This window comes from Oncorhynchus kisutch, linkage group LG23, assembly GCF_002021735.2.
Source record: "Oncorhynchus kisutch isolate 150728-3 linkage group LG23, Okis_V2, whole genome shotgun sequence".
NCBI classification, from domain to species: domain Eukaryota; kingdom Metazoa; phylum Chordata; class Actinopteri; order Salmoniformes; family Salmonidae; genus Oncorhynchus; species Oncorhynchus kisutch.
In genome coordinates this window covers 30,534,031-30,561,303 of record NC_034196.2, presented here as the reverse complement: position 1 = coordinate 30,561,303, position 27,273 = coordinate 30,534,031, and the positions used below count along the sequence as shown (strand labels likewise).

The 27,273-nt window shown below is 44.3% G+C and overlaps 1 protein-coding gene across 1 annotated transcript; it reads right to left on the bottom strand.

Annotated features, from left to right (window-relative positions):
- Positions 1 to 2,135: 2,135 nt before the first annotated feature.
- Positions 2,136 to 25,772, bottom strand: LOC116356611 (laminin subunit gamma-3-like). Its single transcript, XM_031803070.1, has 9 exons — positions 25,177 to 25,772; positions 20,555 to 20,708; positions 19,519 to 19,661; positions 18,440 to 18,618; positions 14,008 to 14,203; positions 11,219 to 11,472; positions 9,515 to 9,591; positions 8,921 to 9,055; positions 2,136 to 2,379 (listed from the first exon to the last, which is right to left on the bottom strand). The coding sequence occupies exons 1-9, from the start codon at positions 25,445 to 25,447 to the stop codon at positions 2,265 to 2,267; spliced, it is 1,524 nt and encodes a 507-aa protein (XP_031658930.1). The 5' UTR covers positions 25,448 to 25,772; the 3' UTR covers positions 2,136 to 2,264.
- Positions 25,773 to 27,273: the final 1,501 nt, after the last annotated feature.

Below are 27,273 nucleotides of genomic sequence, written 5' to 3'. Positions count from 1 at the left end.
AATGCTGGGGGAAAAGGCCAAAAAAACTATACAGTCAATGCCTTCATCAAACAACACTGTTTCACTACGCAGCAGTGACATGGCAGGAGATGTTTTGAAACAATTACTGCTTTGCATACAAGCCAGTGAATTCTATGCGTTACAGCTGGATGAGTCAACAGACGTGGCGGGCCTGGCACAGCCCCCGGTATATGTCTGTTATGGGGGGTCAATTAAGGAAGACACACTCTTCTGCAATCCACTGGAAACCAGGACAACAGGAGATTATATTTTTAAAGTACTGGACAACTTTGTGACATCAAATGGACTTTGGTGGTCAAGATGTGTTGGTATCTGTACTGATGGCGCAAAAGCCATGATAAGGAGACATAGTGGAGTGGTAATGCATATGCAAGCAGTTACTCCCGGCGACACTTTGGTACACTGCAGCATCCACCAAGAGGCGCTTTCTACCAAGGGAATGACTGACAGCTTGAAAGACGTTTTGGACATTACATTGAAAATGGTTAACTTTGTTAAAGCAAGGCCCATGAACTCTTGTGAATTCTCTGCACTATGCAATGATATGTGCAGCGACCATGTAACACTTTTACAACATACAGAAGTGCGCTGGTTATCCAGGTGTAAAGTATTGACACGCTTTTTGAATTGAGAGATGAGCTTAAAGTTATCTTTACTGACCATCATTTTCACTTGTCTGACCGCTTGCATGATGACGGGTTTCTCACACGACTGGCCTATCTGGGTGATGTTTTTTCTCGCCTGAATAATCTGAATCTAAGATTTACAGGGACTCTCCGCAACTATATTCAATGTGCGTGACAAAATTGAGGCTATGATTAAGAAGTTGGAGCTCTTCTCTGTCTGCATTAACAAGAACAACACACAGGTCTTTCCATGATTGTATGATTTTTTGTGTGCAAATGAACTCAAGTTTACGGACAATGTCAAATGTGAAATAGCGAAGCACCTGAATGAGTGTGGTCTGCAATTACGCAGGTACATTCACGAAACAGATGACACAAACAACTGGATTCGTTATCCCTTTCATGCCCTGCATCCAGTCCACTTACCGATATCTGAACAAGAGAGCCTCATTGAAATTGTAACAAGCGGTTCTGTGAAAATTGAATTCAATCAGAAGCCACTGGCAGATTTCTGGATTGGGCTGCGCTCAGAGTATCCTGCCTTGGCAAATCGCGCTGTTAAGACACTGATGCCCTTTGCAATCACATACCTATGTGAGAGTACATTCTCAGCCCTCACTAGCATGAAAACTAAACACATATGTGTGTGGAATATCTGTGGAAAATTTGTTAAGACTGGGACTCTCTCCCATACAACCCAACATTGCAGAGTTATGTGCATCCTTTCAAGCACAGCCTTCTCATTAACCTGTGGTGAGTTATTCATAATTTACGTTGAGAAAACAAGGTTTTATATGTAAGATGGTTATATAAAGAGCAAAATAATTCATTATTATTATATTATTATTTGTGCACTGGTCCTATAAGAGCTCTTTGTCACTTCCCACGAGTTGGGTTGTGACAAAAACTCACACATTCTTATGTTTAATAAATGTATTGTATAGTGTGTATGTGTGGCAGGCTTACAATGATGGCAAAAACAACATTTGAGAGTGAGCTGACCCTGGTGCTAGAGGGGGTATGCAGCTGGAGGTTGAATGTTTGAAGGGGTATGGCACTATAAAAGTTTGGGAACCATTGCTCTACAGCATATTGAATGGTATGTGGATTGTGTGTATATTCTATTGTCTATTTTTGTCAGTATATACTGTTTATTGCTGTCAGCAACATTTCACCAGGTCATATTCCTGGTACATGTAAATGTTAGGTGTGCAGATAAAACCCCCTCTACCTTGTAAATATCCTTTACAGTAGCCATGTTGTTGTGAGCGGTCTGTATGCGAGGCTCCATCTCCTCTCTGATCTTATTGACCAGCTCCTCTTTAGACTGGACATTAAACGCCAGCTCAGCTGTCCTGTTGCTTAGCTCAACATCCTGAGGAAAGGGGAGAACAGCTGTCATTCATTCATTCATTCATTCATTCAGACATTCAGTCAGTAATTCAGTCAGTCAGTCAGTCCATCAACTTGAGAGTACCTCTGACTGATTGGCAGCCGGTGCGAGGCTGGGGTCTGATTGGTTGTAACCCTGTGTTGGTCTGAGATCTGATTGGTTGGTTCCTGATGTGGATTTGGGCCTCCTCTGGGACAGCTCCAATAGGGAGGAGGTGAGGTTTCCTAGGGCAACCAAGACATCAAGACAGCAGACTCCTCCTCCAGAGACAATTGATTGTCTAGAGTCCTATTCACTTGGGCAGTCAGATTCTCCTTTATCTGCTGCATGTCTGCCAGTCTGAGAGAGAGAAAGAGAGATAACGAGAGAGAGCGAGAGAGAATGAATGAGCGAGAGAGAGAGAGAGAGAGAGGGGAAGGTGTTAGATCATTCAGTGTTTTGATTATTGACTCACTTGCGTGCACATACACACTCACATACACACACACGCACACAAACACACAATCAATCAATCAATCAATCAAATGTATTTATAAAGCCATTTTTACATCAGCCGATGTCACAAAGTGCCATATAGAAATCCAGCCTAAAACCACAAACAGCAAGCAAAGCAGATGTAGAAGCACAGTGGCTAGGAAAAACTTCCTAGAAAGGCAGGAACCTAGGAAGCAACCTAGAGAGGAACCAGGCTCTGAGGGGTGGCCACACATCCTCCCACACACACCCTACTTCCCACACCCTCCCACACACACCCTTCCACCCATGCACCGACCAAATTGTTCTGAAAGATTACGATTAAATCCTCAGAAGCAAGCAGACTAGTGCTGGTATGAGGGTAATCAATTTCTTGTCTCCTGCCTGCTCCCATCGTGGCGTGGCGTGGCCACCAGAGGTTTTTGCATGGTTCCGTTGAGCTTTGGGGGTAATCCTCAGCGCAATCTCACGCTAGGAGATGCTGCTCCCTCCATGCTGCTCCCTCCATGAAAGCAGCCCCAGAAAGCATTTAGCTTAAAGAGGAGGGAAGAAAGCTGTTCCCCTGTGGCTAAATGTCTTATTTTCATAACTCCAGAGTAGCCTGGAGTTATTTAGCTAGCATTCCACTCCTTGCCACTTCTTGTCATTGCAAAAGAGACTGTCTTTCCGCAATCTTCAAATATGAACATTCTATAATTAATGAGCTTGAAGGGATCAGAGAATTTGATCCTGATTCGATAACCCTCATAGCTATCATCCAGTCACAATGTTTATGCAAATTAGACTGATAGTATATTTTCCTAACTTAATTCATGAATTTGATTGGAAACTTCTATCATTGGGCATTCTGATGTAATACATTTAATTGTAAAAATAAACATTGGGCGTGGGGAGAACATAGGATTCCCATTTTTTGCATTTTTAACACCAGCATTTTTAACAACACACCTGGACTAAAGCATCCGCCAACTCCTGTGCAATGTGGTGTTGGTGGATGGAGCGAGACATGATGTCCCATATGTGCTCAATTGGATTCAGGTCTGGGGAACGGGCGGGCCAGTCCATAGCATCAATGCCATCCTCTTGCAGGAACTGCTGACACACTCCAGCCACATGAGGTCTAGCATTGTCTTGCATTAGGAGGAACCCAGGGCCAACCGCACCAGCATATGGTCTCAGAAGGGGTCTGAGGATCTCATCTCGGTACCTAATGGCAGTCAGGCTACCTCTGGCGAGCACATGGAGGGCTGTGCGGCCCCCCAAAGAAATGCCACCCCACACCATGACTGACCCACCGCCAAACTGGTCATGCTGGAGGATGTTGCAGGCAGCAGAACGTTTTCCACGGCGTCTCCAGACTCTGTCATGTCTGTCACGTGCTCAGTGTGAACCTGCTTTCATCTGTGAAGAGCACAGGGCGCCAGTGGCGAATTTGCCAATCTTGGTGTTCTCTAGCAAATGCCAAACGTCCTGCACGGTGTTGGGCTGTAAGCACAACCCCCACCTGTGGACGTCGGGCCCTCATACCACCCTCATGGAGTCGGTTTCTGACCGTTTGAGCAGACACATGCACATTTGTGGCCTGCTGGAGGTCATTTTGCAGGGCTCTGGCAGTGCTCCTCCTTGCACAAAGGCGGAGGTAGCGGTCCTGCTGCTGGGTTGTTGCCCTCCTACGGCCTCATCCACGTCTCCTGATGTACTGGCCTGTCTCCTGGTAGTGCCTCCATGCTCTGGACACTACACTGACAGACACAGCAAACCTTCTTGCCACAGCTCGCATTGATGTTCCATCCTGGATGAGCTGCACTACCTGAGCCACTTGTGTGGGTTGTAGACTCCGTCACAAAAAGCAGAAATATAGATCAAATGAATCACTAACCTTTGATGATCTTCATCAGATGAAACTCATAGGACTTCATGTTACACAATACCTGTATGTTTTGTTCGATAAAGTGCATATTTATATCCAAAAATATCATTTTACGTTGGCGTGTTATGTTAGTGGTTCCAAAACATGAGGTGATTTTGCAGAGCCACAACAATTCACAGAAATACTCATAATAAAAATTGATAAAAGATACAACTATTACACATGGAACTTTAGATAAACTTCTCCTTAAGGCATCCGCTGTGTCAGATTTCAAAAAAACTTTACGGAAAAAGCACACTATGCAATAATCTGAGACCAAAATAGCGCTCAGAGACCAAAACAGCCAAAGAGATATCCGCCATGTGGGGGGTCAACATTAGTCAGAAATAGCATTATAAATATTCACTTACCTTTGATGATGTTCATCAGAATGCACTCCCAGGAATCCCAGTTCCACAATAAATGTTTGATTTGTTCGATAAAATTTGGTAAAAAAATCCAAATGCGTGTGAAAAGTCCAAAAAGTTATATTACAGCTCGTAGAAACATGTCAAACTAAGTGTAGAATCAATCTTTAGGATATTTTTAACATGAATCTTCAATAATGTTCCAACCGGAGAATTCCTTTGTCTGTAGAAAAGCAATGGAACGCAAGCTAACTTTCACATGACCGCGTGTCACGAGCTCGTGGCAATCTGCAAGACACCTGGCTCAATCCCCTCTCATTCGGCCCTCTTCACAGTAGAAGCATCAAACAAGGTTCTAAAGACTGTTGACATCTAGTGGAAGTCTTAGGAAGTGCAACATGACCAATATCCCATTGTATCTTCATTAGGGAATGAGTTGAAAAACGACCAACCTCAGATTTCCCACTTCCTGGTTGGATTTGTTCTCAGGTTTTCGCCTGCCATGTGAGTTCTGTTATACTCACAGACATCATTCAAACATTTTTAGAAACGTCAGAGTGTTTTCCATCCAAATATACTAATTATATGCATATTCTAGCTTTTATGGCTGAGTAGCAGGCAATTTACTCTGGGCACCTTATTCATCCAAGCTACTCAATACTGTCCCCCAGTCACCAAGAAGTTTTAAATAGAAGAAGTTTGGAACCATCAAGACTTCACCTAGACCTGGCCGCCCGGCCAAACTGAGCAATCGGGGGAGAAGGGCCCCAGTCAGGGAGGTGACCAATAACCAGATGGTCACTCTGACAGAGCTCCAGAGGTCCTCTGTGGAATTGAGAGAACCTTCCAGAAGGACAACCATCTCTGTCGCACTCCACCAATCAGTCCTTTATGGTAGAGTGGCCAGAATAAAGCCACTCCTCAGTAAATAGCACGACAGCCCTCTTGAAGTTTGCCATGAGGCAACTAAAGGACTCTGACTATGAGAAACAAGATTCTCTTGTCTGATGTTACCAAGATTGAACTCTTTGGCCTGAGTGCCAAGCGTCACGTCTGAAGGAAACCTGGTACCAATACTACGGTGATGGACCATCCCTACGGTGGGGATGTTTTTTAACGGCAGGGACTGGGAGACTAGTCAGGATCGAGGGAATGAAAACCTGCTCCAGAGTGCACAGGACCTCAGACTGGGGCGAAGGTTCCCCTTCCAACAGGACAATGACCCTAAGTACACAGCCAAGACAATTCAGGAGTGGCTTTGGGACAATTCTCTGAATGTCCTTGAGTGGCCCAGCCAGAGCCCAGACTTGAACCCGATCGAACATCTCTGGAGAGACCTCTGTTTTCGCTTTGTCATTATGGGGTATTGTGTGTAGATTGATGAGGAACAAGGGGTCTGAATCATTTCCGAATGCACTGTATTGGGCCTTCTACAGTAAATTTAGGCGACAACCACCTATGCTATGCAAAAACATTGTCTAATGCATCTGTTGAATTAAATGTGCAATACAAAAGTGTAGTGCCTAGGCCTATTTTATTAAAGAAACCCTGGCTGTTGACATACGCAAAAGATCGCAAAGCAGGGAATCTCCATTCCACATTAAGCTCATTTTTGGAAATGGCAAGTTCACTTTTACCTCCATAAATGCATATCAAGTGCAAGTACGCTTCCCAGCAGCTCACATTAGCAGTATGGGGGGCCTTTTCATTAGGAAGAACATCTACCGTGTATAGCTAAAATAATGATAAACACTTCCTCAATTTCAGCATTAAACCTATGGGGACACCTATAGCCTACATTTGGCAGACCAGTACTCGTGATCATTGTAGCCTTTTATCGCCTAGATGTTGAAATATCTTCATGCCTAGAATAAAAACCACCAGACTCATTTGAATGGAAAATAATAATAATTACATGGGGCAGTTTAGAAAAATAAATCCAGTGCAAATCTTCCTCTGGAATAAGGCACATGCTGGGATAATCATGACATAACCAACGTCTCTAGTAATACTATAGCTGTCTCTCTATCCCCCCATCAAACTTTCCTTTACAATTCATTTGATAGTCAACTAATGTTAGGCGTAAGGCTATGCTATAATGTAGCCTAGACATTCTTTCTGATCGACTACAGCCAGGAAGATGAGCCTAGTTTTTTTTATACGTTTTTAGGAAAGGAAAAATGTGATGTGTGTGTCTGAGGTGTGCTGCTGACTTTGATTGATGAGTCTTTTTAGGGTGTGTGTGTGTGTCTGTGTGAGTTCACTAATTCTCTCCATGTCCATTCAGAAACTTTGTAATGGAAAATATGAATGTTGTTTCCAACTCCCAATCAGCAACTGCGGTAAATCCGTCTGCATATTGAACTTTGAGATTGCCGAAAGGCCAGTCTCTTTGGCAATGGCAAGGAGTTGCAAGGAGTGGAATGTTAGCTAAAGAGACTGGTACCCAGGCTAACTCTAGTGTGCTCTAAACAGCTGCTATAAAGAGTAGGATTCATGACCTTGTTTTGTGGGGCACCAGTACAGCTAACACCACACCTGGGTCCTATTTGGGAGAAATATACAGAGGAGAAAAGGAGAGGAGCAACAACATTGTGTAAATGAAGTGCTGTGTTGAGATATTGCTTCTGTTTTTATCCATGCAGGTTAACAGGTTTTTTTGCACCTCATATTGAGCCTTTAAAATTATGTTGTGTTGGAGGAATGATGGGGCAAGAAAGAGAGAGAGAGAGTGTGTGTATCTGCGTGTGTACTGTGTAGGTTTGTATGTATGTTTAGATTAAAGATTAGAGCGTTTAATAGTAAAATGTACAGGGTTACAGATGTATTACAGGGTACAGTGTAATTCTTGAGCTCTGAGCTCCAAAAATGCAGGACATATTAACAACTGTGGCAATGATACATTTCCATTGTGGTGGAAGCAGGGGGGGAGCACCAGGGAGGCGGCAGGAGGGAGACAGTGGGAGCAGGTTGCTGACTAGTTGTGGTTATTCAACAGTCTGATGGTCTGGAGGTAGAAGCTATTGGCCAGTCTTACAGTTCTTGCCATGATGCTCTTGTACTGCCTGTGTCTGAGTGATGGAAGCAGGGAGAACAGGCCATGGCTTGGGTGGCTCCTGTCCCTGATGATATTCTTGGCCTTCCTGCGATACCTGGTATTGTAAGTGTCCTGGAGGGCAGACAGTGTGCACCCAATGGTGCATTTGGCTGAGTGTACCACCCTCTGTAGCACCTTGTGGTCCGCGGCGGTGGAGATGCCATACCAGGCTGTGATACGTCAGTATGCTCTCGATGGTGCTCCTGTAGAATACTGTAAGTGCCCTCGGGGACAGGACAGATTTCTTCAGCATCCTGAGGTTGAAGAATCGCTGTCGTGGCTTCTTCACCACGGTGTCCGTGTGGTTTGACCATTTCAGCTCCTCTGAAGTGTGTTAGTCAAGAAACGTGAAGTGGTCCCATGCTGTCAGAGGGCCTGCCTCTTCCCTGTAGGCCATCTCGTTTTTGTTTGGTATTCAGGCCTACTGCTGTTGTGTCATCAGCGAATTTGATGATGGAGTTGGAACTGTGTGTGGCCACGCAGTCGTGGGTATACAGGGAGTACAGGAGGGGACTGAGTACGAACCCTAGTGGGGCCCTCGTGTTGAGAATCAGTGTCGAGGAGGTAATGTTGCCTATCTTCACCCTCTGGAGGTGTCCCGTCAGGAAGTCCAGGACCCAGTTGCATAGGGAGGAGTTCAGGCCCAGGGCCGTTAGCTTTGTGGTGAGCTTAGAGGGCACTATATTATTGAAGGCTGAGCTGTAGTCAATGAACAACATCCTCACATGTGTATTCCTTTTGTCCAGGTGGGTAAGGGCAGTGTTCAGTTCATTGTTGATTGTGTCGTCCGTGGATCTGTCAGGGGTATCGGCGAATTGGAGAGGGCCGAGTGTGTCGGGGAAGGAGGTGATATGGTCTTTGACTAGCCTCTCGAAGCACTTCATGATGTGTGTCTGTGATTGTGTGTGTGTGTGTGTGTGTGTGTGTGTGTGTGTGTGTGTGTGTGTGTGTGTGTGTGTGTGTGTGTGTGTGTGTGTGTGTGTGTGTGTGTGTGTGTGTGTGTGTGTGTGTGTGAAATGTGTAGTTACTCACTGCTCTGTGAGGTTGCTGATGTATTCCTTTGTAGAGTTGTCCTCCAGTAGGTCCATCAGTAGAGAGTAGGTCTGGTTGGAGGCCATGAATGCCTTGGTAGCTATAGACTCTATACGACCAGACATCTCTGTGTGGCTGACAGATAGTGACAAAAACAGATAAGGTATTAGATATATGGGCCTGGCAACCACACCTGGGTTCAAATAGTATTTGTTTGACTTCAGCTTGGTTGATCTTGTCTGCCGCAATGGAACTGAATAGAACCAAAAATGCAAGCCCAAACCCTGCCCATCTGGCACTCCAGGCAGGTTTGATGAAACACTTTCAATTATTTGACAAAAAAACAACTGGTCTGCTGAGGAGAAGTCAAATGGATTCCAGCTATTGAGTTAATCTCTCCATTTCCTCGACCTTAGACTTAATGTATTACTTCTGCATAATAAGCTTTTGTATTGTTGTCATTGATTGAAGGTGTCTGTGGCAGGCCAGCCATTGTACGATTGACAGATGGAAGAGGCAGGGCCTACATTAGGGGAGATGACCTTTGTTTGCCATAATTGGCCACTTAAAGTCTATTGAACTCCACTGACTTACCTTTTCATAAGGACCTCTGATTGGTTCACCGCTGAGTTCCATCGGTTGGGCACCGGTGGCACCTCGAAAGGAATGACCTTTGGAAAAGCATAGAAAAAAGGAATGAAATGAAAGCGTGCAGAGGTGGCAGTCTAGCAGACAAAAGGAAACTGTCTAAGGACAAGGTGCTACACATGCTCTGGATGGGATGTGACGTCAGTTGATTTAAAACCTGAATCGTGACCATGCAGTTATTAGCTAACCTTACATGACCCCAGGACCAGTGTTAAACTCACAGAAAGTAGACTGACTCAATAAAGTAATTTCAGAAAGTCATACTGAAGGCTCCAACTACAGCACATATTCACTCACTAACGTATAGAGTCAATGTTTCCATTTATATGTCCTAGTGCATAAATGTTGACTATTTCACTGTGTGACATTTCTTTTGAGAAACTTCTAATAAAATAGAAGAAAGTGAATCACAGTATATGACACGCAAAGATGTGCTCTTCCTATTTCAGAGCCGTTCTGCTTGTTAATGTGGAATTGCAATGCTCTGGCTCCAGGCTTGCACACACACACGCACGCAAGCACGCACGCACGCACGCCCACTCACACACACACACACACACACACACACACACACACACACACACACACACACACACACACACACACACACACACACACACACACACACACACAAACACACACCGCCTAAACAAGCGCTCTCATTTCCCCAAAACCACATAACATGGCAGCCATATTCATAATAGATTCCAAGCTGCTGCTAGTGAGCATGGAGCGACTGGGAAAAGCTTGAGCTTTGGGTGCGGAACAAATTGTTCATTTCATTTGAGCGTCAGTCAGAGAAACTGTGTGCTCTCTCTCTGCTCTCTCTCTATGGTAGGGATATGGAGCTTCAGAGGGAGAAATACTGCACTTTAGCCATCACTGTGGATCAATACATTACACCTCTACTGAATCATCAGTATCCATCCCAGGATAAAAAATGGCAAAATACTTGAAATGGACAAATGACTATCGACCTCGTCAGCATTAATTGTGTGAACTCTACTGTATACGTGTGAACTCTACTGTATACGTGTGAACTCTACTGTATACGTGTGAACTCTACTATATACATGTAAGCTCTACTGTATACATTAATGTATGATACTGCTTAAGATAATAAGATAAACTAGAGTTATGACTGCTTCAAATGACTCAACAGCAGGCATTGATGTGTCAGAGACAGTGGCTGTGTCCCAATAAAATCCCCTTTCTACTGAAATGTGCACACGTTCACTACTTCCCACAAACACAATAGCCTTGGATTGGTGGAGGCATGGCTAGTGTGAGTTTCCACCATATTTCTTATGCCAATCATTTACTTTCAAATCAGTGAAGGGAAGGGAACAAGTGCACACTTTGAAAGGAAGGAGAAATACAGATGTAGGATCTTAATTTGACCATCCTGTTTCAGAATTTAATAATTGTAGTGTATTTGAGGTTTAAAATGTCTACTTTGAAATTTCAGACAGAATTTTCCCTTACGAAAAATGCATCAACCCCTACAAAAATGTTGATGAATTAAAATAATTATAATTCACATTTCCTGTTGCTGTAGGATTATTTCCTGGCTGTAGCATACTGGCTCAAATTAAGATCTGACATCTGTAATTAGGACATAGCCAAAGTGAGAGTAAATGTCCCACTGACCATGTTGTCCAGGTCCAGTGTTGCCTGCTTCAGCTGTGTCTGTGCACTTCTGACCACTGATAGAGCGTCACCAAGGGTACTACACAATGTTCTCCGCCCGTCCTCCTTCCCCTTCTCCTTTTTCTCCTCCTCCTGCTCTTCTTCCATGCTGGCACTACAGTTCATAGCTGGGGTAACATTGTGCAGCTGGGCTGAGAGAGTGTGTGTAGACGTCTCCATGATAGCAAACTGTTTAACCAAGGCTTCCTTTGCCTCTGCAGAGAAACAGAAAAACACTGATGTGATAGAAAAACACACAGCATGGATCGTTAAATGGATCCTTTTGATTCTATTTCAATGTTCTTGTTATTTAGGACAGAAGTACTGCCAGCCCCTTTATAGTAGGACTTTGTAGTGGAGCTGTTGCCTTTGATTTGATTTGATATTATAATTTTTTTTAACCTTTATTTAACTAGGCAAGTCAGTTAAGAACAAATTCTTATTTACAATGACAGCCTACATATGATCATGGATTGCATGTGGTCAGTCGTCAATTCACACTGAATTCACTGTTTGTGCTAAAAACGCTCTCTGTATGCCCGGGTGCCTTTGGTTATTGTTGTAGCTTTATGGTTAAGTTGTTTATTGCAGTGTACCTCGCTGGTGTGACCTTCTGGCTCTATCTGTGAGAGGAGGGTGTTTACTGCATCCTCTGTGGGATGTTATCCTGCGTTTGTGTGTTTGTCTCTCTCTCTCTGTCTCTCTCTCTCACTCTCTCTCTCTCACTCTCGCGCTCTCACTCTCGCACTCTCTCTATATGTGTGTGTGTGTGTGTGTGTGCGTGTGTGTGTGTATGTGTAGTACCAGTCAAAAGTTTGGACACACCTACTCATTCAAGGGTTTTTCTTAATTTGTACTATCTTGAAGGAGTTCCCACATATGCTGAGCACTTGTTGTCTGCTTTTGCTCTGTGGTCCAACTCATCCCAAACCATCTCAATTGGGTTGAGATCGGGGGATTGTAAAGGCCAGATCATCTGATGCAGCACTTAATCACTCTCCTTCTTGGTCAAATAGCCTTTACACAGCCTAGAGGTGTGTTGGGTCATTGTCCTGTTGAAAACAAATGATAGTCCCACAAAGCACAAACCAAATGGCATGGCATATTGTTGCAGAATGCTTTGGTCGTCAGGCTGGTTAAGTGTGCCTTGAATTCTAAATAAATCACATACAGTGTCACCAGCAAAGCACCACCACACAATCACACCTCCTCCTCCATGCTTCACGGTGGGAACCACACATGCGGTGATCATCCGTTCACCTACTCTGCGTCTCACAAAAACACAGTGGATGGAACAGAAAATCTCAAATTTGGACCCATCAGACCAAAAGACAGATTTCCACTGGTCTAAAATCCATTGCTCATGTGTTTTGGCCCTAGCAAGTCTCTTATTCTTATTGGTGTCCTTTAGTGGTGGTTTCTCTGCAGCAATTCAACCATGAAGGCTTGATTTCCTTCAGCCTCCTCTGAACAGTTGATGTTGAGATGAGTCTGTTACTTGAACTATGTAAAGTATTTATTTGGCCTGCAATCTGAGGTGCAGTTAATCCTGACAAATGTATCCTTTGCAGCAGAAGTAACTCTGGGTCTTCCTTTCCTGTGGCGGTCCTCATGAGAGCCAGTTTCATCATGTCGCTTGATGGTTTTTGCAACTGCACTCGAAGAAACTTTCAAAGTTCTTGAAATGTTCTTCATTGACTGACCTTCATGTCATGAAGTAATGATGATAGACTATAATTTCTCTTTGCTTATTTGAGCTGTTCTTGCCATAATATGGACTTGGTCTTTTACCAAATAGGGCTATATTCTGTATACCACCCTTACCTTGTCACAACACAACTGATTGGCTCAAACGCATTAAGAAGGAAAGAAATTCCACAAATGAACTTGTAACAAAGCAAACCCGTTAATATAAATGCATTCCAGGTGACTACCTCATGAAGCTGGTTGAGAGAATACTAAAAGTGTGCAAAGCTGTCATCAAGGCAAAGGGTGGCTACTTTGAAGAATCTCAAATCTCAAATCTATTTTGATTTGTTTGACACTTTTTTGGTTACTACAGAGCAGTGTAGCCTTTTTAGCAATGTGGCGGTGTACCAGCGTGCTGTGGGGAGCGGTCGGACAGGCATAATCCTGATTAGACTTCTCATCATAATGAAGAAGAGGGATTAAAAATTTGCTAGCTGCATGTCTGTCATGCAAACAGGGATTAAGATGGTCACACACAGTCCTGCCTGCTATGAACTGTATTGTTGGAATTTAGCCTCCATTCAATCTATGTCAATGAGCCTGTAAGCCTTTTATGGTACTTTTTCCCCTCTGCTCATAAGATAATGAGAAAGTCAGCAAGTGTGGAGAGAAGATTGTAAGGCTGGTTGACTCCTGATTCATGCTGATTCTGTCTCTTTCCATCCCATTATGTTTGGTTTTATCATTATATTGTTGTGTTACATCTTTAACAATGTCAAGCTGAACAGAGTCAGCTAGGCACGGACAGTCATTCCGGGTGCAGCTTGGTGTCCACTATTCTAGGTATACTAGACAGTCTAGTATGGGATAGCATGATGGTATTGTTATCTACAGTATGAGCTAGGCCATGTGTCAGGTATAATGGCCAAATAGGAGCACAGTGGTAAACAGCATTGGCAGTCAGATTTCTGCTGATATGACTGGTTGAATGAAAAGGACAAACTGTTAGAATGTTTTCTGATTGGTCGTGTGGAATGAATGTTTGCCTGATGATTGGTTACCTTGGATAGCCAGGAAGTCCTCCAGCGCATTGGGCAGGCTGTCCTCCCCCTGATGCCCACGCTCGTGATGCTGTCGCTCGTGAAGCTGTCGCATGTGATACTCCCGCACATGATGGTGGTTCCCGTAGCCCCTCCGGCAGTCGAAGCGTGCTAGCAGATTCTCCAAATCCTGCAGCCGAGCCTTCAGCCTCCCTGCCTGTATAGGAATACACCAGAATAGCAGACAATGAAGGATTTGTGGGAGAGATTGTCAATGATTAAAAAAATATAAAGCCAGGCCTCTGTGATTAAACACATTAATGGCTGGGGTGCCAAACACTCTCAGAGTATAGGCAACTAGCAGGCTCAAACTGTGTGTGAGTGTGTGTGTGTCGCTGCTAAGCACTAGCAGGTGAGCAGGTTGGTGGAGATGGCACTCCTTTACTCCTGAGTGGCACAGCGGTCTAAGGCACTGCATCTCAGTGCAAGATGTGTCACTACAGTCCCTGGTTCACATCCAGGCTGTATCACATCCGGCCGTGATTGGGAGCCCCATAGGTGGTGCACAATTTGCCCAGTGTTGTCTGGGTTTGGCTGGGGTAGGATGTCATTGTAAATAAGAATTTGTTCTTAACTGACTTGCCTAGTTAAATAAAGGTTAATTTACAAAAATGATAATAATACCCTTTAATTTTTTCACTGCAGCCCCCCATAGGTAAAATCACAGTTCTTAATCTAGGCCAAGTACCACAATTAGGCTACTCACAATATAAGACAATAGTGTATCTTGTGTTTTAAATTCTCCTTCATACAGCACAAGTGAGGAAAGGAAAGGATTTCTTCCTGTGTCTTTACTGTCCCTCTATCTCTCTCCACCTCCTTTTTTTCTGTCTTTAGAAGGGATGAAGGTGTGCAGAAAGCCAGCAGTGAGTGAGAGAGAAAAAGAGATGAGAGAGGAAACACAAACTACTTTAGCAAGAACAAGTATACTTTACAGAAACTTCAAAATTCTGCTATTAGATTTGCCTGCAGAGAGCAGCCACTGTATAGAGTCTGGAACATACTGTATGGGACATGTATTTGGTGCTAATCTCTGGAGACATGAGAAATAAACGGAATCATTAAAGCAACTGTCTGCTTTCCAAATGGCACCCTGTTCCCTATATAGTGCAGTGCACTACTTTTCACCATTTGGGATGCAGTCAGCGTCTATTTCTGTAGCTGTTTTTGTATCAGTGACTTCACATTGACTTCAGTCTGATTTATTATTTATCTTGGTTTTTAAAGAGGCCAGATGGCCACCATTGTTAGACTACAAACACACCCTTGGGTAGGAGTTTGAATAGACTTACTAATTGTTGTTTTGGAGCAAATTTCATTATGCAATGGCGATGGGTCAATAACAACAGTGGGGGAGGGGGGGGGGGGGGGTATAACGGGCCTCGTGAAGACATTTACAGTAATTTAACTGTGCCAGTGAGCAAGGGGAGGTGTTACAAATACTCGCATGAGTGCCAGGTAGGTAAGACCTTTAACTATGATGGCTGTGCCCTAAGTAAGACGCAGGGGAGCGGGTCGAGAGCTTTGAGTTGCTCGTCCCTCCTCCAAATCACTAAGGGCTTAAAATGGTCCACACACGCACAGACGTGAAGAAGGTGTGACAGTGCCTCTTACCCCTCTAGTTGCCCTTGTTATCATGGAGGTGCTTTCCTTGAGCATGATATGCCAGCATAGAGGTGGAGGGGCAAGACCATGCAGGATCTTAAAGACAAGGCTTGCATCTACATACCGCTTAAAGCTATCCAGACTGAATAAATTATGTTTGTGGATGATGTAGTAGGCTTGATTACCAACAATGACAGATCAGCCTACAGGGAGGAGGGGGGGCCCTGGATGTGTGGTGCCAGGAAAATAACCTCTCCCTCAACGTCAACAAAATGAAGGAGCTGATCGTGGACTTCAGGGAACAGCAGAGGGAGCACGCCCCAGTATCCACATCGACGGAGACGCAGTGGAGAACGTGAAAAGCTTCAAGTTCCGTGGCGTACATACAGAATTACTGACATTCTGAAATGGTCCACCCACACAGACAGTTTGGTGAAGAAGGCGCAACAGCGCCTCTTCAACCTCAGGAGGCTGAAGAAATTTGGTTTGGACCCTAAGACCCTCACAAACATTTACAGATGCACAATTGAGAGCATCCTGTCGGGCTATATTACTGCCTGGTACGGCAACTGCACCACCTGCAGGGCTCTCCAGAGGGAGGTGCGGTCTGCACAACGCATCACCGGGGGCACACTGACTGCCTTCCAGGACATCTACAGCACCCGATGTCACGAGAAGGCCAAAAAGATTGTCAAGGACATCAACCACCCGAGCCACTGCCTGTTCACCCCGCTACCATACAGAAGGCGAGGTCAGTACAGGTGCATCAAAGCTGGGAAAGAGACTGAAAAACAGCTTCTATCTTAAGGCCATCAGACTGCTAAATAGCCATCACTAGCCGGCTCCCACCCGGTTACTCAACCCTGCACCTTAGAGGCTGCTGCCCTATACACATAGACATGGAATCACTGGTCACTTTAATAATGGAACACTAATCACTTTAATAATGTTTACATACTGCTTTACTTATTTCATATGTATATACTGTATTCTATTCTACTGTATGTTAGTCAATGCCACTCCGACATTGCTCGTCCTAATATTTAGATATTTTGTAATTCCATTATTTTAGAACAGCACCGCCCTCGATTGCATGGCGCTACAGAGGGTGTTGCGGACAGCCCAGTACTTCACTGGGACCGAGCTACCTGCCATCCAGGACCTCTATATCAGGTGGGGAGAAAGGAAGGTCCGGAAAATCATGAAAGACTCCAGCCATCCAAGCCATATACTGTTCTCTCTGCTCCGCATGGCAAGCGGTACCGGTGCATCAGGTTCTGACACCAACAGGCTCCTGAACAGCTTCTATCCCCAAACCATAATACTGTTAAACAGCTAACAAAATGAATACACTGACTATATGAGTTAACCCTTGTATTTATTTTTAAGATGGCTAGTCAACATACCCCTATACATACTGTATCTACCTCTATCACTTCAGTATCCCTGCAAATTGTAAATATGGTATTGGAACTGACCGTGTATATAGCTTTTACTTTCTCGTGTTATTGCATATTTTTATTTCTTGTGTGTTTTTGTTGTATCAGATTTTATTTTTAGTACTATATTGATATTGATTACTGCTTAGTTGGGAATAGAGCTTGCAAGAAAGGCATTTCCCTGTACTTGGGCACGTGACATCAAAACCTGAAATAAACTCAGCCTGCATGCCACAGAGAGGCCCAGATAGCACTTGCAGCTAGTGTGGGAGAAACAAACTCAGTCTGCATGCCACAGAGAGGCCCAGATAGCACTTGCAGCTAGTGTGGGAGAAACAAACTCAGCCTGCATGCCACAGAGAGGCCCAGATAGCACTTGCAGCTAGTGTGGGAGAAACTAAATCAGCCTGCATGCCACAGAGAGGCCCAGATAGCACTTGCAGCTAGTGTGGGAGAAACAACCGGTGGGAGAAATGACCGGAAGGAGAATTGGTGATTTCGGAGGGGGTTAGACTACTAAACTTGAGTGGCAGGTTTGATGAGAGGGGCGGCCAGATGAACAGGATGGGTGACTTGAAAGCGTGCATTCAGATTCACAGATTTCCAGTATTGATTGAGATATATTCCTGTATGATGATATGGCCTCTTAGTGGCTTAAAGCCTCATGTGTCTCATCTTAATAGCACCCTCTAGTAGCTCATAGCCTCGTGTGTCATCTTAGTAGCACCCTCTAGTAGCTCCTAGCCTCGTGTGTCATCTTAGTAACACCCTCTAGTAGCTTATAGCCTCGTGTCTCATCTTAGTAGCACCCTCTAGTAGCTTATAGCCTTGTGTGTCATCTTAATAGCACCCTCTAGTAGCTTATAGCCTCGTGTCTCATCTTAGTAGCACCCTCTAGTAGCTTATAGCCTCGTGTCTCATCTTAGTAGCACCCTCTAGTAGCTCATAGCCTCGTGTGTCTTATCCTAGTTTTGTGAAAACAAAACATAATGTGCTGAGCCCAGCCGTTATCTTACTACTTATTTTGGCTGATAAATACTAAAGATTTGGAAAGTCAGTGTTTGTGACTATTTATCCATGCAACATAACTGTAACAATTTACTAACTTTAAATGTGGCTTGAACACAACCACTCATGATGTTTTCATCGGATTGTCAAACAAATCACTTTAGAAGTAAGTTACATTCGCACTTTCATCCAAAATAACTCCAGCATCCGAACAGTGCACTGTAACTATCTCACCACAGAATGTATCCGAGCGAGCAAAACAGAACCCCTCTTACTATACATGTATCTGATGCTTTCTGGTCAAAAAGAGTATAGCAGACAGACAGGAGCAACACTCTTACCTGCTCCTTGACTAGCCCATAGCAGATGTGGCACTCCTCACACTGGTGTGTGGCTCTGTTGTGGAAGTAGTTGAGCTCACATTGGTCACACTTGTACCCCACGAAGCCCTGGCGGCAGGGACAGGTGCCGTTGGTGTGGCACTGCATGGAGCTGGAACCCATTGGGTCGCAATTACAGGCTGAGAGGAACAGGGGGAGGCAGGGGTGGAGAGAGGGACAGGGGGAGGCAGGGGTGGAGAGAGGGACAGGGGGAGGTAGGGGTGGGGAGAGGGATAGGGGCAGGCAGGGATGGAGAGAGGGACAGGGGGAGGCAGGGGTGGAGAGAGGGACAGGGGGAGGCAGGGGTGGAGAGATGGACAGGGGGAGGCAGGGGTGTAGAGAGGGACAGGGGGAGGCAGGGGTGGAGAGAGGGACAGGGGGAGGCAGGGGTGGAGAGAGGGACAGGGGGAGGCAGGGGTGGAGAGAGGGACAAGGAGAGGCAGGGGTGGAGAGAGGGACAGGGGGAGGCAGGGGTGGAGAGAGGGACAAGGGGAGGCAGGGGTGGAGAGAGGAACAGGGGGAGGCAGGGGTGGAGAGAAGGAGAAGGGGAGGCAGGGTTGGAGAGAGGGAGAAGGGGAGGCAGGGGTGGAGAGAAGGAGAAGGGGAGGCAGGGTTGGAGAGAGGGACAAGGGGAGGCAGGGGTGGAGAGAGGGAGAAGGGGAGGCGGTGGTGGAGTTAGGGACAACGAGAGGCAGGGGTGGAGAGAGGGAGAATGGGAGGCAGGGTTGGAGAGAGGGAGAATGGGAGGCAGGGGTGGAGAGAGGGAGAAGGGGAGGCAGGGGTGGAGAGAGGGAGAAGGGGAGGCAGGGGTGGAGAGAGGGACAAGGGGAGGCAGGGTTGGAGAGAGGGGAAAGGAGGCATGAATGGCATATAGACAAATAGATTGGTTGTTGAAGAATTAGACATTGCATGTGTGCGTTTTACATTTCTATTTTCTTATTGTTATCAGAATGACTTGTTTTAGCACATGTTTTGATGTGTTTTAGTGTTTGCACATAAGGACTTCTAGCCCCAATCACAGTATAGGCTACTGTAGCTACCTCTGCAGCCCCGTGAGGAGAAACCATAGAAGCCCATACGACATGTGCTGCACAGCCGCCCCTCCAGTCCCAGCCGACACACACACTGGCCTGTGATTTGGTGGCAAGCCATGGATGATGAGCCAATGGGGTTACAGGTGCACCTAAGAAATGTAGAACGTGATTCACATAACACTTACTAATGAAAGGAAACAGAACCACTGCATTTCTAGGTATGGAACCATAGATATATAATAATTACTATTCTAATTAAGCAATAAGGCCCAAGAGGATGTTGTATATTGTCAATATACCACGGCTAAGGTCTGTTCTTAGACACGTCACAACCCCAGAGGTACCTTATTGCTAGTATAAACTGGTTACCAACATAATTAGAGCAGTAAAAATAAATGTTTTGTCATATCCTTGGTATACGTTCTGATATATACGTGCATCAAAGCCGGGACCAAGAGACTGAAAAACAGCTTCTATCTCAAGGCCATCAGACTGTTAAACAGCCATCACTAACATAGAGAGGCTGCTGCCAACATACAGACTAAAACCACTGGCCACTTTAATAAATAGATGTAATAATGGTATCACTAGTCACTTTAATAATGTTTACATATCCTATATTACTCATCTCATATGTATATACGGTATTTTATACCATCTATTGCATCTTGCCTATGCCGCATGGCCATCGTGCATCCATATATTTACAGTATATGTACATATTCTGATTCCATCCCTTTACATTGTGTGTATATGGTAGTCGTTGTGAATTTGTTAGATATTACTGCACTGTCAGAACTAGAAGCACAAGCATTTCGCTACGCTCGCATTAACATTTGCTAACCATGTGTATTTGACCAATAAAATTGGATTTGATTTGATTTGCTATACCACAGCTGTCAGCCAATCAGCATTCAGGGCTCGAACCACCCAGTTTATCATGAATAATAATGACTAATTCTATTTCTATGATCAGAACCAATTTTAGAGTCAGAATGCATAACAATAGAAGATTCCAGAATTGCTTTAGGATTTCCTGTACCTCTCACAGCCTACTCCAGACTGCAGGTTGAAGAAGCCCACCTCACACTGACCACAGTCTCGCCCGGTCACATGACTAGGGCAAAGACAACTTCCTGTCTGGGGGTCACAGTCCTCCAACGACCCAGAAGTCCCTGCAGGACTGCAGCCGCAGCCTGGGAGAAGACACAACCACACGTCAACGTCATGTCAAACACACAAAAAATGTAAATCACATAACCTCACATCAAATACTGTATCAAAAAGTATAGTAGCCTAAACGGGCAAAAACATTATCAAAACAGAACACAAATCCAACAAAGTATGCAAAAGGTACACGTCATATACATCATCCAAACAGTACACTAAACACAGTGTCACAAATGAAGGCAACCACTGAAGCTTATTCTTCTATCAATGTTGTGGCAATTGTATATTTCATGTCCTCTGTCCTTTCACTATCTGCTATTCATTCACTCAATCTTCTATTCCTTCGCTCTATCCTTCACTCTATCGTCTAGACAGGGTTAAAGTAAAATAACCTATCTCTCTGTAGAGCGTGTCCTGTCTGCCCTGCGTGCCTGGCTTTGTGTTATCTAGGACAGTGCAGAGACAGAGGAGACCATCTACTGTACATGTACATAATACTTCAATCAATCAATCACCTAACCAAACCTACATGAACATATTGCCTCAATCAATCACCCCAACTACCACGTACCTCAGTACACTGACTCGGTACCGGTACTCCTTGTATATAGCCTGTATAAAGCCTCATTATTGTTATTTTATTGTGTTACTATTTTCTTTTGTTACTATTTTCTTTTCATCCATTTGCAAATTTTCTTAATTTTTAAGTGCATCGTTGGGAAAGGGGCGTAAGTCAGCATTTCACAGTAAAGTCTACACTTGTGGTAATCGGCGCATGTGACAAATAAAATGAGATGTTATTTGAATGACTGAGCAGAGCAGACACAGGTTGCGTCCCAACTGGCACACTGCACACAAAAAATACATGTTGTATTGTCACATGGACCGGATAGGTGCAGTAAAATGTGTTGTTTTACAGGGTCAGCCATGTTAACACTGCATCCCTGGAGGAAATTAAGGTTAAGGTCCTTGCTCGAAGGTCAAATCGACAGGTTTCATCTTGTCAGCTCAGCGACCTTTCAGTTTCAGGCCCAACACAATAACCACTAAACTACCTGCCGCCCTAAAGGCTCTATGGGCCCAGGTCAAAAGTAGTGCACTATATATGGAATAGGGTGCCATTTGGAATGCAGGATACAGTAGATGACAAAGGGAGAGGGTCACAAGTCTCCCTGACTCACTGTCTCCTTCCACACACACACACACACACACACACACACACACACACACACACACACACACACACACACACACACACACACACACACACACACACACACACACACACACACACACACACACACACACACACACAGGAAAATATGGCTGCCCCACACACCCCACAGATACTGTAGGCAGGGGTGAAAGTAGATACTCCGGGTAGCCATTTGATTAGCAGTATTATGGGTTTGGGAAATAAGCTGTGCCGGAGCCTTTTGTACCACTTGACGTGCGGTAGCAGAGAGAACGGACTGTGACATGGTTGGCTGGAGTCTTTCACAATTCATAGGGGCTTCCTCTGACACCGCCTGGTATAGATGTCCTGGATGGCAGGGAGTTCGGCCCCAGTGATGTACTGGGCCGTATGCACTACCCTCTGTATCGCCTTGCCGTCGGATGCCGAGCAGTTGCCATACCAAGCGGTGTTGCAGCCAGTCAAGATGTTCTCAATGGTGCAGCTGTAGAACTTTTTGAGGATCTGAGGGCCCATGCCGACTCTATTCACAGTCCTGAGGGGGAAGGCTCTTTGTCGTGCCCTCTTCGCGACTGTGTTGGTTCCTGGGGTTGTAGATGGAACATCTCTGTTGTTATAGGCTAGTGGGGGACACAGACATCTCAGAACATCTATGTTGCTATAGGCTACTGAGGGACACAGACATCTCAGAACATCTCTGTTGCTATAGGCTACTGGGGGACACAGACATCTCAGAATATCTCTCTCTCTCTACATTTGTGTATGTTCCTTCTCTTCCTCCCTGTACCTCTGTGTCTCTATTTCTCTTTCTCTCTATTTATCACACTCTTGTTCTTTCTTTCTATCTCAATCTGTATCTCTCTCTTTCTTTCTTTATGTCTCGCTCTCATAACCCTACAGTAACCTAATCCTCCAAGTCTCTTCATGTTCATCAGGATAAAACTAGCTGATAAGAAAATGTACTCTTTCTACTGACAAAATAGTGTAGTTGGAAGGTCAACTGATCAGGGCAGACTGCTCTCTGCATCTTTCCCAGCACTCCTTTTAAGTGACACCGTTACCTTATACAGATGAATAAAGGTACAGAATCTGTAGGTCTATGACTGCTATTCACTCTAAGAGAGCCTGTAAAACTAAGTGTTCTCCCACTTTACAACCACTCCAACACCACTCCAGTCCCCGTGGAGTTCCTAATGGCATTTCTAACCACCTAACTCTAAGACTCTTTTAGCTCCACCTGAAATCTTTTGTTCCACCTGAAATCTTTTGGACATAAAAGCAATGTTGAGGGAATCTTATTTGACTCAGAAAAGGATACATATATGATAGGTGATATATACAAAACCATGCAGAAAGACTATCCAACTGATAATCTCTTAGAAAAAAAGACAAACTCTTGGAATCAAGAATTCAAAATAACTGATTATAGGCACAAGATCGAGGGAGTGTTGGAACAAAAGTAATGCAATTACCGTTAACGAAAATGTACGCTCAATCCAGTATAAAATAATGTATAGAATGTATTATACAAGAGACTAAATTCACATGTTCTACAGCACAACTGCAGAGTCATGTGTAAAGTATAAGAAGGACTCAATGATTCATGCCTTCTGGGAACGCTATAAAGTCCAAAAGTTATGGGCGGCGTTAGAAAGCTGGCAGTCAGAAGTTTTACGATGTGAGTTGACTTGTAATCCGTCAATCTGCATATTTCAAGACATGGAATATGAGGGTGAGGTGATCATACTTTTCTTGTCAATGATTTTGAAAAAACGTCTACTTAAAAACTAGAAATCCAATGCTCCTCCATCACTACAACAGTGGATGAATCAAATATGTTATTATTGAAATATTGAAAAGGTCTGGGCTACGGAGAAAAATAGAACAGTACAATTTGACAGCATATGGCATGGAGTGCTACAAGCACTGGAAAGTTCCAGGGATGAAGCATAAGGGGGAGTGTGGTTGTGAGATATACATGATGTGTATGGTTGTGGTGGGAACACGTGGGTCTGAACAGGTGTGATATCATTGATGTTTGTAGAAATGTGTGTGTTTGTTTGTTTATGTATGTATTTTCCTGAGCATTCCATCCGTATGCTATCAAGAATCTTTAGACTCTTTAGAATGGTGAGAATTGCTAAAATCCAGGTGATAAATCAGTAAGAGGAAAGCACTTTCAAAACCCTCAAGAAGAGCTCATTATGAAGGCACACTGACACCCACACATAAAGGACAAGTACACAGATACACAAACACACAATATAACGCACTAACACACTTTAAAATGTACAGACTCACACATTCAGATACATGTCACCATATTTGCATTTTAAATGCATTCTTCATTTAAAATGTCTTCGATGTAAAGACCCCTGTTTAGGGGACCTGCGTGGTTCTGGTACCTGTTCCAACCAACATTTTAGCTTAGAAAACGATCTGTGGACACTGTAGACGGAAATGGCTTGCAATGAGCGGTAGCCCTGATGCTCACAGACACAGGAATATGTCTCTTTTGCCTGTACGAAGCAGGGATGTGCCTCCTACCTTTTAATTCACTCTTCCGACTGTCCATGAACTGCTGGCTGAACCCTACATCACAGCCACTGGAACCTTTACATCATAACGCAGCAGGAGAGTGGTTTCGTCACGGTAGCAGATTCAGAGAACGATTTATAGCCACTAATCTAAAATAATTAATCGATTTTAAACCCCCAATTTTTTGTTTGTTTGTCATAGACAGACGAGAGTAATATGGGGCGTGTTCCTAACGAGTCCAGAAAGCTAAACTAGAGCTCTGTGAGATGTTGACAACGATGGGGCGGATGTCTTGATCAAGAGAGACCGTTAGAAAACACTGTATGTACATTTTCTCTGACACTAAATATACAAATATGTATTTTACAGTTATAAAGAAGGTGAAATCTTATAATTAGTCATTTGATTATTCTCTATTTATAAAAAAATGTAAGTTATTTCAAGCCTTATTCTTACAGTTTTGTTGAATAGGAAATACATTATATAACATTTTTTATATTTTCATATTTTTATCATATTTGTACTATGTACTTGAGCTTGTGTGACTACACCTCAGCAATTTATAACAATTTTTTACCCCAAAGGTGAGATTTTAACCATTCTTGGAGTCTGGATCATTAGTAGTTAAATAATTACTTTTGGGGATTATGTAGATGACATTTAGTTACATTTAAGATGTAAAATTGTATATTTCCCCTTAATTAAAAACCTGTAACTCTAACCCAACCCTATATACACCCTTCCCAAGTTTCCACACTTACGTTTGCACTTCTGGGCCACAGTGCGGTCCAGGGCGTCCCCATAGTAACCGTGTCGGCAGCGTTGGCAATGGTCTCCCTCGGTGTGTCCCAGGCACTTCAGGCAACAGCCCGTCATGTGATCACACACGCCCAGCGCGTTGGGGTCCACATTATCGTTACAGTCGCACTTCTCACACGGTTGAACCGGCCCAGGGGGTCGCCGTGGAAACTGTCCTCGCACATCTCGCATCTGATGCCTGTGGAGAGAAGGTGTGTGTGTGTGTATGTGCATGTGTATATGTGTGTTTGCGTGTGTGTCGTGGGGTGACAGGTGACAGGTTTTTTGATAGGTGAGTTATGGATGATGTTGGGCTGGAGGGTTTGGGGGCCATTTTCATTTCAACGTAAATCAATATCTGGTAATGAAATTCTGGAAATGAATGAATGTCCCAAACCTGACAAAGGAATATGGACATTTTAATTCAAACACTGTGCTCTACATGATAGGATCATGACTCATTTTATCAAGACAGTGAGGACACCAGTACAGGTTTAATTAAAAATCTGTCAGCCAATTTGTGGAAATCTGCTTCACTGAGCAAGCAATGAACTCAATGGCTGACCTCACCTGTGTTAAACTGGGATGCATCCCAAATTGCAACCTATTCCCTACATATTTCACTACTTTAGAATAGAGCCCAAGCTCTGGTCAAAAGTAGTGCACTGTATAGGAAATAGGTTGCAATTTGGGATGCAGCCCAGTTTAACACAGGTGAGGTCTGCTCATCATGGGAAAATGGAATGGTTTGTTCCCATTATCCGACATCTACCAGTCATGTAATATGATCTCAGCTCACCCCTCTGTCCTGAAGGGCAGTTGGTACAGACCACCTCCCCCGTGCTCATTTGAGCACAGCTGGTACGGTCCGGGCAGGGGCAAGGTCTGCAGTCATTGGGCGTGCCAATCAACGCGTTACCATAGTAACCACCCAGACAACACTCGCAGGTTGGTCCTGTGGTGAAGTCGATACACACACACACACCTGGAGTAGAGAGAGGAGCAGAGGCAGTTACAACACACACACCTGGAGTAGAGAGAGGAGAGGAGGCAGTTACAACACACACACCTGAACTAGAGAGAGGAGAGGAGGCATTTACAACACACACACACCTGGACTAGCGAGAGGAGGCATTTACAACACACACACCTGGACTAGAGAGAGGAGAGGGGGCAGTTACAACACACCACACGTAGATAGATATGTAAAGTGTGTCTTACAGGACCATCATATGGGCTCTCAGTAGCAGGCACACTCACACACACACACACACACACACACACACACACACACACACACACACACACACACACACACACACACACACACACACACACCAAGGAGGATGGATGCTGTAACGATTTTCTCCTCTGACAGATCCAGGCCACAGTAAGTGTAGTTTCTCTAGCCACCAGTAGAGTGTGCCATGAAGCTGTGTCTCTAACCAGCCACCATACATGTACTCTAGCTCTTCACACAGCCACAGCAGAATGGAAGAGGAATAAGAGGAAACACTCAGTACTGAAACCCAGACCTCCACTCCAAAGAGAGCTAGCGAGCAGAAAGAACTGGTCTAAATTCAACCTGACTGTAATTGCTTTGGGAAATACAAGAAGAGCTGGCTTCAGACAGAAAGACTTTCAAGAAGTAAATTAATTTCCCCCAAGTGAACGAGATAATCATATTTATTATGTCCCAAAAACAAACTGTTAAATGCATATGTCTTCTAAAGCCTCAGGGAAAATAACTTTTGGGCTGTATGTAGCTCCAGCTCGTCACATCTAGTTAACTTTTTGTAATCACAATTAATCGCATGGTCTGAAATCGTTTGAATTAAAATTGAAAACATCCAATATACAGGCTGTATCACAACCGGACGTGATTGGGAGTCCCACAGGGCGGCGCACAATTGGCCCCTAGTCATCTGGGTTTGGCCGGGGTAGGACGTCATTGTAAATACGAATTTGTTCTTTTTTACAGCTCAATTTGAGCAAATTTTGAATTAGCGAAATAAAAGCAAATCCTGCGATTAACTCAATTACAATTCTTTAAAATGGTT